Source organism: Stenella coeruleoalba (assembly GCF_951394435.1).
Source record: "Stenella coeruleoalba genome assembly, chromosome: 3".
Lineage (NCBI taxonomy): Eukaryota > Metazoa > Chordata > Mammalia > Artiodactyla > Delphinidae > Stenella > Stenella coeruleoalba.
Genome location: NC_137148.1, coordinates 94002833 through 94018374, shown reverse-complemented (window position 1 = coordinate 94018374; position 15542 = coordinate 94002833). Strand labels below are relative to the sequence as shown.

The following is a 15542-nucleotide window of genomic DNA, read 5'->3' as shown; positions in this document are numbered from 1 at the left end:
CCTTTTGAAGTTTTAGTTTTACTAATATTAATAACTTGCGTTTCCATAGTGCATTTTACTGTATAAAGATTCCTCACATATATTATCTCATACAATATTAATCACAGCCCTGTTGGGTAGTGGTGAGTTGTTATTATTCACTTTTTATTGATGAGGATGTTCATGCCTGGAGAGGTTAAATGTCTTGGCTCATGCTACAAAGTTAACAGTATCTCCTAGTGAAAGCAGCCATCAGCAGTGGTGACAATTTTCAGCCCACGGTGAGATTGAGTTGGAATCAATAGCCAAAAGTTTATGTGTTTTCAAAGCAAGTCTATGATTAAATTTTCTTAAATTAACCTTTTGTAACTTAAGTAACAATTCAAATTACTGTTGATTTTAGTTGAACTTAACAGTTTTCTAGCTACTATTTTGACTCCTTAGCCTTATTGATCCAAGTAATTATATTTTGAATCCTTAGATGAATTAATCCAAATATAAAGTACAGATTGTAAGTATCTTCATATTTTAAACAATTAAAAATATACTTAAATCATATTTACACTATTTGTTTCTTTCCCTAAAGAGTTATTAACATAGAAAAAGATAAACACAATCATTTCTACAACCAAAAAAGTGACTTCAGAATTGAACATAGTATGCTGGAAGAATTGGAAAATAAATTGATTAACAGCCGGAAAACAGACAGTAAGTTGAGTTCATGATGAACAAAACCTGAGATACAAAGTTATAGTTTTGCCCTGTGCTTTGTCTTTGTTCATTGACTGTGTTATTTTCTCTATCAAGGTACTTTCTAGCTGGTAATGAGTTTATCTTTTAGGGGTATGTATTTATTTTTTGGGGTCACTAGTTATTCTGACTGGATTGTTTTCTGTGTATATTTCTTTAATTTTAATAGGAAAAAGAGGGTTTTGTTTTCTGGTTGTCAAATCAATTAATGCTATTAAATTTTTTTAAAGTAAAGGGAAATTGATTCCTGGGCTGTCTGATCTTAGCTCATCACCACGATCTTACTGACTGAGCCCCGGACTAAGTAAGCATCAACAGATTCAGAGCCTGTACTTAGTGGTATGAAGTGGTCAAGTCACATAATTGCTTAAACTGGAGTTTACTTGTCTGTGATATAAAACCTACCATTTCTACCATAGTAGAGCTGTCTGTGCATCTGATGAAATCATATATAAGAAAGTGCCTTAGAGGTTGTACAATGAATATGTTCTGTTGTTTGTTATGAATATTAATCATTGTTAACAGTGTACTAAATGTTGGCCTTAAAAAAGAATTCTACAAGAATACTTTGTTTCCTTGTAGAGTAGATTTTATATGCTGCAAAGTCCTTATGTTATAATAATAAAAACATCTTAGCTTTGATTAAAGGAAAAATAATGGTTATCAACCCACTAAGCTTTATAAAATATTAAGACTTATTATATAGAGATTATACTGCTCATGGGACTCCCTTATAGTCAATTAAAAGAATATTTTAATAAGTTTTTCCTTTCAGAATGTAAGATTGCGCTATTTTAAAAAGTCATCTTTTGTGAGATAGTGGCAAGAATCATTCTCCCTCTTGTGTTGGAATGATAAGACCTAACATAAATGCCAAATTGCCAGTTCTCCTCTTTGATTCATGAAGGAATCTAAGCATCCCTTGTTTAATATTTCTTAATGTCCCTCAGTTCTTTTACAGACTGATCTTTCTGTCTCTCAGTCATGCCATTAAGTAGAGTGTCTCCATTCTGTGCATTTTAAATTATTTGATTTTCCCCCTTTTAAGGCAACTTTATTTATTTATTTTTTTTTTTTTTGCGGCACGTGGGCCTCTCACTCTTGTGGCCTCTCCCGCTGCGGAGCACAGGCTCCGGACACGCAGGCTCAGCGGCCATGGCTCACGGGCCCAGCCGCTCCACGGCATGTGGGATCTTTCCAGACCGGGGCACGAACCCGTGTGCCCTGGATCGGCAGGTGGACTCTCAACCACTGCGCCACCAGGGAAGCCCGGCAACTTTATTTTTATCATTTTATTTCTCTTCTACAATTTTGCCTCTCTTTATTCACACTTTGTATTTATTTTATCTAGGAGAAAAAGGAATGCACTGTGTTAGTATAAGGATATAGAAATTTCCCCTTCACATATTACAGCTCAGGAGTACTAAATACATATTCCTTACATCAAGTATCATGCCACAATTTTAGCCTGAATTTATGTAATATTGTATTTGAATGGTTTGCCTGCAGTGCAGAATGTCAGTTCCAAATGAATTAATAAAAGATCATTTGCCCGGACTTCCCTGGTGGCGCAGTGGTTAAGAATCCGCCTGCCAATTCAGGGGACATGGGTTCGAGCCCTGGTCTGGGAAGATCCCACATGCCGCGGAGCAACTGAGCCCGTGTGCCACAACTACTGAGCCTGTGCTCTAGAGCCCGCAAGCCACAACTACCGAAACCCACGCACAGCAAAGAAGACCCAACACAGCCAAAAAATAAATAAATAATTAATTTAAAAAATAAAAAGATCATTTGCCCTATAGCAGTATCACTGTAGCTGATCAAACTGTGGCAAAAATAAAACAACAAAAAACACTTTCCTGATTACTTTACTAGGGAAGTTTCTTGACCTAAAGTTTCAACAGTAAGACTCTGTAAAATACATTGGATAAAGTTTCTACTTTTATGGAACACTTGAATTTTAATAAAAAATAGAACAAGCCAAAGTCACACACACATATTTGAGGTTTGTTTTGAATATTAGCACTGGCTTCAGGCCTAAAGGTAAACTTTTTAAAAAATAATTGCTTTTAAGGACTTTTGAACAGAGCCTTTTGGTGCCTCATGTTCATTTGTGGAAAAGTTGCAAAAAAATAAGGGGGGTGCATAAGTAAAATACCCAAAGATGATAAAATATTACTATATATGAATATGTGTATGAATGTGAATATTTGACTTTAGCCTAATAATTTAAGTAAATATTAAACTTCAGAAAGAAAATATGAAAGAAGAACCCAGTCTTCCTGTTGCTGACACGGAACATCTGAAAATGGCTTTGAGACCCTCTTCTGTTCTTCAGGCTTTTATTGTGGGCCTAACACTTTACTTCAGACTGGTCCTTTGGCTGAGCTTGGCAACCTGTAGCATACATACCAGTAAATGGCACCTGAGACATCTCCTCAAGGCCATGACTGTGACACCAGTGGGTATCACCAGCCCCATCTTAGAGGATGTGGTTAGATGAAGTTAATTCTCACTAGGAAGTTTGTCAGTATTCATAGAATTAATATTGGTTAGACAGTTTTAATATTCCAACAGTAGTTGAGGTCAAAATCTATGTCCATAAATTATAACAAATTAAAAGAGAAAGAAAAAAACTGTTAAAGAACAAAACATGACTAAACCTATGCTACTGATCCATGTATTTGAGTGTCCAATAACTCAGTCTCTAGAGTTTAAAAAAATATTTTCAAGGACATTTCCTTGGCACAGGTTATAGTAAGATTTAGCCTATTGTGCTTTAAAACATTAGAGGAAATTGAGAGATGGTTTAGTTAGAGGAAGAGTTTGTTCAGGCTGTTTTGACACTTATAAATAACCATCTTTTGTTCATTATTTAATTGCTCTTCACTGTCATTTATTAAATAGTGGTGATCAGTCTTGTGTGAAGAATCCTGAACCACATTTGTCATAGAGTTATTTTAAAGTACATACTTCTCCCTTACAGGAGTAAAAATCCAGCAACAATTGGCCAAAATACACAACAATGTAAAGAAACTTCAGCATCAGTTAAAAGATGTGAAGCCTACACCTGATTGTAAGTAAATTTAGATTTTATATTTTTTCTCATGTATTAGTTTTTTCTTTTGTTCATTAGAAAAGTTTATACTTTTCTAGTAAGAATTTTTCTATTTGGCATTAATGGAGGAGCTAAGCCCTACTTTTTGGTTAGGGATTAATAAGGATACATCAGAAAACTGTAATATTTGGTGTTTATGTATTTTTTTAATCTTTAAAATGCTATCAAACCCTTACAAATTATGAAGTAGACAGAACAGATAATAGTGTCACATACAGGATGAAGAATCTGTGGTATGCAAAGATTCAGATTCAGCTGATGAAGAGGAAAAAAAGACTGATTTCTTGATTCTTAGCCTAGTGTTTTCCCATCATTTGCTTTTTGAAATTATTGCCTTTCAGAGGCATTTCAAATACCTAAGGGAATGGCTAAGTAGTATTGGGGCAAATTCTAGTCATTTGTGAAAAACAAAATTGTATCCTTACCTCCTTGCTTAAGCCAGCATTCATTTCTGAGAGATCAAAGCAATGCAGTAAAGTGCTCAAGATGTATGGACTTAAGAATCAGACACATGTTGGGTCAGATCCTTGAACTATCAGTTAAGTGATTTTAGGCAAGTTACCTGATCTCTTTGAGCTTTCATTTACTTAGCTCTAAAATGGAGATAATCATACAACCTAACTCATAGAGTTGTTGCAGGAATGAAGTGAGACAATGCACAGAAAGCATTTATGCACTGCTTATAACATAGTAAGCAATAAAAAATAGTAAATATAATTATTATTTATTAAATTAATACATGAAACCATTAAAATATTAGAAAGGGACATGGGTTAATATTTTTATAATTGTATTATAATTTATAAGAATGACAAAGATCAGAAACCATAAAGAAAAAAGTGGACATAATTGATTATTAAAAAATACCTCAAAACCATAAGCAAAGTTGAAATACAAATTAGGAAAATATTAGCAGTATATATGTAACTTAAAAAGCTAATATCCATAATGTGTAAAGAGTACCTACAAATTAGAGCAACAGAAAAATGGGCAAAGATTGTAAGTTGCATATTATAGCAAAAGAAACACAAAACACATGTGAAAAGGTGCTCAGGCTTATTAATTATTATAAAAATGTCAAATCAATGACAATAAATTTTTGGTTATTTTGGAACTGGCTAGAATTACATGGGAAGGAGCACTCTCAAGAACTGTAAAGAGATAGAGCCTCTTTGAAGGACAGTGTGACAGTATTTAGCATACTGTAAAGTGGGCATACTTTTTTGATTTAGCATTTAAGGTTATCAATTATCCTCTAAAAGTATTTATTTGAGGTGGCAGGGATAGACTGAGAGTTTGGGATTGACATGTACACACTGCTATGTTTAAAATAGATAGCCAACAAGGACCTACTGTATAGCACAGGGAACGCTGCTCAATATTCTGTAATAACCTAAATGGGAAAAGAATTGAGAAAGAATAGATACATGTGTATGTATAACTGAATCACCTTGCTGTACACCTGAAACTAGCACAACATTGTTAATCAACTATACTCTGATATAAAATAAAAATTAAAAATATTTATTTGAGCATGCAAAAATATGTATGCAAAGATATTTACTACAGCATTGCATCTATTTAAAGGTTCATCAGTTGGAGAATTAATTAAATGAATTAGGGTAGCATTAGACGATGAAATACCATGTAGCCATAAAAAGAATGAAGTAGCCATATGTATATTGATATGGAAAGTTAACTACAACATTTTGTTAAAGAAAAAGTGCATGTCACAAAAAATATATGTGGTATAAAATTTTTTTCTGGGAAAAATATTTAAGATATGTGCATAGGAAAAAATCTGTAATCAAAAAACTGCAATCGGGGCTTCCCTGGTGGCTCAGTGGTTGAGAGTCCGCCTGCCGATGCGGGGGACACAGGTTCGTACCCCCGTCCGGGAAGATCCCACATGCCGCGGAGCGGCTAGGCCCGTGAGCCATGGCTGCTGAGCCTGCGCATCCGGAGCCTGTGCTCCGCAACGGGAGAGGCCACAGCGGTGAGAAGCCCGCGTATCGCAAAAAAGAAGAAAACAAAAACAAAAAACTGCAATCATAAAAATTCACTTTTTAAAAGCACATTTAAGCACATTTTTTTCTTATCCTTTAGGCTAAGAAATGTGTTTTATATATATATATATATATATATATATATAATTTTTGCGGTACGCGGACCTCTCACCTCTGCGGCCTCCCCCGCCGCGGAGCACAGGCTCCGGACGCGCAGGCCCAGCGGCCATGGCGCACGGGCCCAGCTGCACCGCGGCATGTGGGATCCCCCCAGACCGGGACACGAACCTGCGTCCCCCACACCGGCAGGCAGACCCCCAACCACTGCGCCACCAGGGAAGCCCCCTAAGAAATGTTTTTAAATTAAGGGAACATTCTAATTTTCTTCCTAATTTTTAATCCTTAGTCATAATAAAATATGACATAACATAATTTTTCCTTTTTTTCTTTTTACAGTTGTTGAAAAGCTCAGAGAAATGATGGAAGAAATTGAAAATGCAATTAACACTTTTAAGGAAGAGCAGAGGTTGATGTATGTTTTAAATACATTTTAATATACAATTATTTACCTTTTTTTCAATAACTCTTTACTAGATTGTTGTATGTAAACTATTTTGTTATGTATTTAATAGTAGTCTTACACAAAGGCAATATAAAACCTCTTTTCTTTTACTTTAGGTTTTAGACTGCTTTTCATGTTTGAAGTGAATTTTCATTTATATTTGGACGCTATAAAATCTCAAATAAGAATTTGAAAGATTGTTTTTTCTCTGAGGAAACTCTTTTAAGGCTTAGATTTATAAATGTTAATAATGTAAAGTGGAGAAGATGACATCAAAAGAGTTGGGAATAATAAAATTTGAAGAAAAATGAAGGGTTAATATGGATTGGTTTGTATCTTATTTTTCAAACTTTATTTTTAAAATTTTAGCTATGAAGAGCTTACTAAAGAAGAGAAGACAACTAATAATGAGTTGTGTGCCATATCAAGAAAAATTGACACATGGGCTTTGGATAATTCAGAAACAGAGAAAGCTTTCAGAGCAATGTCGAGCAAAGTTCCTGTAGACAAAGTAACACCAAGTACTCTTCCAGAAGAAGTGGTAGAGTTTGAAAAATTCCTTCAGCAAGCAGGAGGGCGACAAGGGGGCTGGGATGATTATGATCACCAGAACTTTGTAAAGGTGAGAAACAAGCATAAAGGGAAGCCAGCATTTATGGGAGAAGTTCTTGAACACCTTCCTGGAAGAACACAGGATGAAGTTCAACAGCATGAGAAATGGTATCAAAAATTTCTGGCCCTAGAAGAAAGGAAAAAAGAGGTAATAACAATTATAATAGCTATTATTTGTTGTATATTTTTGTGTTCTAGGACTGTGCTAAACTCTTTAAAACGTATTATTAACTTTACAACAACCCCGTGAGGTATGTTACAGTTTTCCCCCCCATCTTATAGAGGGTGAAACTGAGGCATTGAGAAGTGAAGTCATTTTAGTGGAACTATAGTTGGACATCCTCAACATCCAGCATATCTACTCCAGTAAATAATACAGTGGGTCAGAAAATGTCTGACAGTGGGCAACACCCTCTGTGTCCACTAGAAGTGTGGGAAATGCAGATTTACCCAGGCTTTTGATAAAAGTCATCTTACGAGCAAAGGCCACATTATTTTCAACAGAAAATAAAGAGGCAGTAGAAAGAAAGCTCTTTGACTCAAAAGTTTCTTTTAGTTTTGGCACTTCAGCCTCATTGTTTATTTTAAAAGACTCAAAATTTTGGCAACTCCAGAGTAAAGGGGTAACTCTTGATTGCAGCAAATACCTAAAAAGTTCCATTTTCACAAAAATATTATTCTGGCTCTGGTTTAGATCAGGATTTCTCAACATTAGCATTGTTGACCATTTGGGCTGGATAATTCTTCGCTCTGGGGGCTCTCCTGTGCATTGTAGGATGGTTAGCAGCATCCTTGACCTCCACCCATTAGATGCTGGTAGCAGCCCCTGAATTGTGATTATCAAAAATATTTCCAGACATTACCAGATGTCCCCTGGAGGGTAAAAATTGCCCCTGGTCAAGAACCATGGGTTTAGATAGTCTAAGTTTGAGTCACTTTTTTGTAGACTTCAGCTAGATAAACTTTAACTCGGTTGGTTTAACAAGAAAGGTATGACAGTTCAACAAACAGCATACCTAAGGAGCATTAAAGAAATATTTGATTGCACGTGTAGTCTAAAGTTTTAGAAGAAATAGCTGGCATTTGTTGTTGCAGTTGTTTCTGCCCAAAATAAGTTGAATGTTCGTAAGGTTGAGACTTGAAACTTTAAGAAAAACTTTGAAACATAAGTCATTTTTAAAAACTCAAAATAACAAGCAATTAAGAATTATTTGGGATTTTTTTCTCCACGATACTGAAAACTTGAGGTCCACAGGCCAGCAAAGTGGTCCGTGGACCAGCAAAGTCAGCATCACCTGGGAACTTGTTAGAATTTAGCAGGCCCCAACCCCAGACCTAATCTCAACTCTGGGGGCGGGGCCCCAAAATCTGTGTTGAAACAAGTACTCTAGGTTATTATGTTAACAAGCTAAAGTTTGAGAACCACCTCTCTAGGGAAAAGGAACAGACACAGTGCTTCTTGTAATGAAGGTAAACCACCTGGATTCCGGCTTTCTCTTCTTATTCCCAGCCACTCTGTTTCCTGATATCTGATGATTGATTGGATGTAGGGGTGAGGTAAGAGGGGGTGTGAAAGTGGAGGTGTCATTTACTGAAGTAGGACATGGTGGAAGAGAAGAGGGAAGTTTGGGGGTACAGCATCAGGAATGCAGTTTCAAATCTGTTGAGTTTAAAATGTTGAGTAGGAAATTTACCATTTTTATCTCCCATTTCCTTTAATATATCCTGTGTTTTGCCTAAATGAACATACTTATTTTCAGACATTCCATGAACTTTCTGGCCCAACTACCCTTGCTTATCTTGTTCTCACTTTTTGGAACCTCCTTCTTTCTTCCCCCTTCCACTATCAACCTGCCCAAATCTGCCCAGATCAGATGCTGCTTCCTTTCTGCTCACTCAAACATAAATAGTCTGCTCAGAATTTCACTAGTACTTGTTTATATGTCTTGTGTGATGTGCGATGGCACATTCTGTATTCTAGTATTTATGTACATATCTCACCTCAAGCAATGCTGCTCAAACTTGGTGCATGGACTGGATGTTAGTTTGCAAACTATTCTGGTCTTCAGTGAGTTATCATGATTGCATGAGAATCAGCTACCCAGTAAGTACACTATTTAGTTCAGGTGGCTGTTTTTTCATAGAAAACTTTCTCATTGAGGAAGCAGTACACTGATGTACATCCTGGCATGAATTCCTGATATTGTTGTGGACCAGTACTTTGAGTAGCACTATACTAGATGGCATTTGGTATTGTTTTAATCTTCTATGGTTCCCGTCACATTGTCTTGCGTATAGTACACATAGCATAAGGATTTATTTAATGAAAATGAATGATATACCATAAGGAAAGATGAGGAAATGATTTCCCAACTTGAGGGGAAAGTAATTCAGTGGATGTTTCCTTTATGTCAGAGAAGGCTGCTAGAATTTTAAATAATCTTTACATACCCATATATAAAGATCTGAAGCTATTTTACTTTTTACTTTTTTTTACACTTACGAAGCACTATGTGCCAGGCATTTACTCATTTAAACTTCACAACAACCCTGTTTGAGAAGTGCTGCCTACCACTTACAGATGAGCAAAATGAGGACAGAGACATTTAGTGACTCGTCCAAGGTTACACCTAGTAAATGGCAAAACCAGGATTTGGTCCCAAATACCTGGCTTCAGAGCACATACTCTCAACTACCCCACTTTTAATTCCTCTTCTGATATTTTGACCAGAGATAGGTCACTCAGAAAGGATTCTAAGCCTAGAAAGAGGATTTGGAAGCAGAAGTGAAATGATCAGAGGAAAGGGATGTTTCCCCTGAACACAAATGAAGGAGGTAAAGGGGAGGAAGATACTTAATGAGGTGTTGTCCTTGTGTACCTGGGGATTAAAAGAGGAAGAGAAAGGCTGATGGAATAGCCATTATTCAGTGTTTTAAAAGATACATTAAATTTTTTACAAACAGAAATAGAAAAAACCTGCATTGGTTTAAAAAAACACTTTTAAAAACTAAGCAACTAGCATCCTGCATCACTATTCTAGAAATAAAGATGGATTTGAGGTTGTATTTTAAAATGGTTTTGGTGGGAATTTTCTGGCAGTCCAGTGGTTAGGACTCAGCTCTTTCACTGCCGGGGCCCAGGTTCGATCACTGGTTGGGGAAGTAAGATCCTGCATGCTGCACAGTGTGGCCAAATTAAAAAATAAAATGCTTTTGGCTATTAAAAATATTTTTTCTTGCTATGTTTTAACCATTTAGTCTATTCAGAATTGGAAAACCAAAAAGCAGCAAAAAAAGGAGGAAATTTTCAAGTTAAAGGAAAAAGCGGAGAACATACCAATGCTTTTTCATAATAAACAGGAAGATAATCAAAAGCAAAAAGAAGAACAAAGAAAGAAGCAGAAATTGGCAGTTGAAGCTTGGAAAAAACAGAAAAGTATAGAAATGTCAATGAAATATGCTTCCCAGTTAAAAGAAGAGCAAGAGAAGGAGAAAAAGCAGCAGAAAGAACATCAACGCCAATGTAAACTAAAATTGCTGCTAGAAACTTATACCCAGCAGAAGAAAGAACAGGAAGAATTTTTGAGACTTGAAAAGGAGATTAGGGAAAAGACAGAAAAGGCAGAAAAAAGAAAAACCGCTGCTGATGAAATTTCCAGGTTTCAAGAAAGAGTGAGTAAATACATTTCCTAAATAATTTTTCAGTGATACACATGGAGGTATTACTTCCAGGTTCAGTTCAGCAAAAATTAATTGAATCCTTCTTATATATCTGGCCTGGACCTAGCATTAGTACACCAAAATAAGTGGGCCATGCTCCCTGCTTTCTAGTAGATTATAGTCTACTGGGAAAGACTGATGTGCAAATAGAGGACTTCAGTATAATATGGTAAACAGTGTGGTGATTGAGGTGTGGACAGAGAACTTTCGGAGGTGGATGTGCAAGAAGGAAAGCTTACCATAACTGTGAGTGTGAGACAGAAGGTGATACTTGAGTTGAGTCTTGGAAGAGAAGAAAGGGGAAGGAAAGGGGCGATCTTTCTTAGTAGAGTGAACATGAATGGGCAGCTTGGAGGAGTGTAACAGAGTAGTTTGTGGGGGAAACTGTAAACACTTCAGTATTTTTAGGGCATCAACTGGGAGATGGGAACCAGCAGGAGACAAGGCTGGAAAGGTAGCCACAGGCCAGGCCATGAATGTCTTGTTTCCTTTGCCGAACTGGCTGGCTTTTCCTTATAGGTGATTTGCTTACTAGTTCACTGTCCATCTCCCTACCATAATGTAAGCTCCATGAAGGCAGAGGTTTTGCCCTTTTTGTTCATCCTTTACCCTAGGGTCTAGCACATTATAGATACTCAACATATACTTAAAGGAATCAAGGTTATTGCTGAGAGGATTATAGGTGATTTTAAACAAATGTATATAAGAAAAATCCTAATCAAAGAAAGAAGTTGCAATCTTATTATCAGACAGGGTGGAATCAGTCCAAATGTATTAAAAAAGGCAAGGAAGGGTACTTTAAAATGAAAAAGAGTACAAATGAGAGGTAAGTGCTATGAATTGTTATATGCATCAGAATACATAGGAACAACACTCATAAAGCAAAAATAAGGGAAATACAAAGAAAAATAATAGGAAAAAAACACATTACTAGTGGGATTTCTTTTGGTTCATATATAAAAATCTCCCTAAATAACAAAAGATCCACTCCCCAAAAAGGCAAGCAGGTCACATAATTAAAGGCTTAGGAAAAAAAAGAAAACCTGTTATACAGAAAATATATGAGAGGTCTAAAACCAGACATATCTGTATTGATAAGTGAAAATAGGCTAACTCACCCATTAAAAGGAAGTTTTAGACTGAGCCATAAAATAAAACAAGAAACGCCTAAAAGAAGGTGATTCAGAAAGCATGTGCATGTATTACATTTATATTCAGAAAATAAAGCTCTTCCTTTTTTGGAAAAGGTTGATATTAAAGGAGTATTGCTACTTAAGGTAATTTAATTTTACTTTAAACTTTATTAAAGTTTACTTTAATAAACTTTGAAACAGATTCTAGCTGATTTTAATTTCTTAATGTTATCTTTTTTGTTGGTATATGTCTTTTAGGATTTACATAAACTTGAATTGAAAATTCTAGATAGACAATCAAAGGAAGATGAAAAGGCAGAAAAACAAAGAAAACTGGCAAAATTAAAAGAAAAGGTACTCAGTCCTGAGATTAATTTATTTTCATTGTTATTATCCTAATTCATTGATTTGTAAGGATACAAACATAAAATCCATTTTCTTTTTATCCATCTCCTTTATTTCACACTTATTTATTTACATATTACAAAAAATAACTTGGTACAACTTAAGCAGCTGTTGTTTGAATTCTACCATTTCACATTATAAGCACCTCATTTTCTTTTACCCTAAATTCCTTCTCTCTTCCTACTCTTCATTCTTTTCTTCATTCTTCCTATATGAGCCTATATTTTAGACCTATAGCAGCTATGAGCATTGTTTAATTTCATTGGTGATAAAGATACTGGTGACTCTCATGGATAAAACAAAGGACTTACTGGTGTTTATTTATCTTAAATTTATTGTCTGGCTATATCACTATCATACTTTGCTGTATTACATTTCCCTCATGATAGAAATAGAAAAAAATACAACAGTGGAAGTAGAATAAAATAATTGAACTTGGGCTTCCCACCGCCTGCCGATGCAGGGGACACAGGTTTGTGCCCCGGTCCGGGAAGATCCCACATGCCGCGGAGCGGCTGGGCCCGTGAGCCATGGCCGCTGAGCCTGCGCCTCCGGAGCCTGTGCTCCGCAACGGGAGAGGCCACAACAGTGAGAGGCCTGCGTACCGCAAAAAAAAAAATAATTGAACTAGAAAAACCCCTAAATTAACACTTTATTAATAGATTGATATAATCCAAATTTTATTTTAGCTATATGAGCACAATTATAAGTTTACTGAAACGGTTTTATTTCTGTCTAGCGAATATCAAGTATTTTCCTTAAAACTTCTGTCTGTTACTAAGGATCTTACAAGTACAAACTTAATAGTTCATATAAATTAACTGGCACTCATTTTACTTCTGATTACAGGTTGAAAACAACATTAGTAGAGATCCCTCTAGAGTTTACAAACCTACCAAAGGTTGGGAAGAACGCACCAAAAAGATAGGACCAACAGGCTCTGGGCCACTTCTACATATCCCACATAGGTAAAAAGGAGTTAGATTGGGTGTTCACTCTATAATAATTTAATAAACTGCATATAAATTGTATATATTTTATGCAGTTTATGTATGTATATTGTGTTTTATAATAAAAAGTTGATAAAACAAATCTATATACTTTTTTTAAAGTTAACATTTAATCAGAACTTTTAAAAAAATATCCTATATATTTGTAATTGCTCTTTTCTTCTTCTCCTTAGGGCTATTCCAACCTGGAGACAAGGAGTTTAGAAAAGAATATGGGATAATGAAATTGGCATTCAGTTGATGGGAATGTTAGCATATTCCGTTATAGGAGAGAGTGACTGTGTTCTTGAAATATTACTAGCCTAGTCAGATTGATTATTGTGTTGCATGTGAATTGGCAGGTATTAAGTTCCATGAGGCATTGTCATTAGTGTTTCCTGTTTATACTAAGAGGGTAATTAATGTACAAGTTGGCCTATTATTGATGTAAAAGTTCCTTGAATAAGTCTATGTTAGAAACAGTATTTCATTTAAATACTTAGAACATTTGAAAGATACTTTGTTTTTGTCACTGCATAGCAAAATAAATTGAGACAATCATACAGTAACATTTTTAAACCAAAATTGTAAGATTTATAACTTGGAGCTAAATTAGCCTGAGTAACAAAAATGTAAAGTTTTTTTTTTTTGAGTTATGAAATAAGTTGGTACTTTTTCTAAGTTTAACAAATTGGTAATTTGTCAGTTACTACATTTTTGTGTACCAAATATTTTGTATTTGTTTGAAGCATGCTTTGTTTTATATAGAGAATATTTATTTTAAAAATATGCCTCTCATCTCATATATACCCTATTATTTGTATTATTGATATTTAATCTTTTTGGTTTCCTTTAGCTATTCCAAATCTCCTTTCAGCCTTTTTGGACTCCACACATTTATAAAATCTTGTGTCTTTCACATCTTCTTGGCTGATGCAGTTTTCTTTTCTGCTTTGTTTGCCTCAAAATATGAAAATCTTCTGTTTTGAAACATTATCTGAAATAAGCTGGCTTTAGAATACTATGATTTCTCTTAGTGGTATTTAAAATGTTTTAAAATTGCTAGACTAATATATTTGGTCAAAAGAGTTAATTTTAAAATCTCCAAACTTTTGTAAATGAAAACACAATTTAACTTAATTTGACTCAACTTTTCATATTAAAAAAATCTTAGTCCCTAACTTCAATGAGTTCCCATCTTATAGGAAAGGCATCATATACATAATAAATATAGAAACTCATTTCTTATAACTTTTATATTAGAGTATCTTTAATTGTAATTTGATACATTTAGGTCAAATGACTCAGAAATTTATTATGAGTAGTAGTCAAAACCTTTTCATATTTCAAAGTTAATATTCAAAGTAGATGGCCTCCAAATTATGGAAACTGAATTCTGATTATACAATTATTGGTGCAAAATGAGAGAATTAATATAAAACATCCTTAATCAGGAATGCCCATTTCATTTACTGTACTTGTTCTCCTTAACTTTTTAAAATGATTTGAGGCCGTTTAGAAATAAAACAAAGAACAGGACAAGGAAATTTAAAAACAGAATTGAACAGCGACAAGATACAGAAAAGTAAAGGTTTCTTATACATTACTTTCTAACATGTTGCTTTTTGTTGTACACAAATACAGCTTTTAGTTTCCTGCATCTAAGGTAAGCTTACTGGGTGATATGGTTCTTATAGCTTTTTGTTTTATTTATTTATTTATTTTTTAAATAAAAGTAAGTATGGAAGTATTTTGAAGAAACTAGTCCTTCTAACTGAATCTATTGATAAAATAAATGAGGAATTTATCATATGGATCCTTTGTATAAAGGACGTACAATAAACATAATAATGTCTACAGTTACAGGCTCATAGAAGAGATGTCAAATAAACATTTCTTATACCAGATTAAAAAGTATATTAATAAGAAATTTAGAAAAAAACACTAAAGGAAAAATGTTATAAAGCACCCATAATTCCACTACCCTAAGGTAATTTCTTCTAGAAATACACCTACATATTTTAAATAGGTAGTCTTAGAATACATTTTAGATATTACACTGTAATCACTTAACATTACATCACATATTTTTCTGTTTCTGTATAGTTCAAACATTATCATTTAATGGATAAATAGTATTCAATTTTATAGATACTCTATCATTCCTATACTTTGAAGACTTGTGCTATTTATACTTCTTAACTAATAATGTAGAGTGACATTTTATGTAGGGGGTTAGATTCTGTCACATGTATGTCAAAAATCTTG

General features: G+C 34.6%; 1 protein-coding gene across 7 annotated transcripts in view; it reads left to right on the top strand.

The window, feature by feature from the left end:
* CCDC112 (coiled-coil domain containing 112) overlaps positions 1-13961 on the top strand; it is a 234437-nt gene extending 220476 nt beyond the window's left edge. For all 7 annotated transcript variants that reach the window (XM_079918786.1, XM_079918787.1, XM_079918788.1 and 4 more), the window contains 8 exons: positions 566-687; positions 3716-3805; positions 6310-6385; positions 6785-7175; positions 10286-10699; positions 12139-12234; positions 13135-13253; positions 13469-13961. In XM_079918786.1, coding sequence (XP_079774912.1) covers positions 639-687; positions 3716-3805; positions 6310-6385; positions 6785-7175; positions 10286-10699; positions 12139-12234; positions 13135-13253; positions 13469-13499 — 1266 coding nt within the window. In that variant the 5' untranslated portion in view covers positions 566-638 and the 3' untranslated portion in view covers positions 13500-13961. The remainder of the gene's footprint in view (positions 1-565; positions 688-3715; positions 3806-6309; positions 6386-6784; positions 7176-10285; positions 10700-12138; positions 12235-13134; positions 13254-13468) is intronic.
* The last annotated feature ends 1581 nt before the right edge of the window (positions 13962-15542 follow it).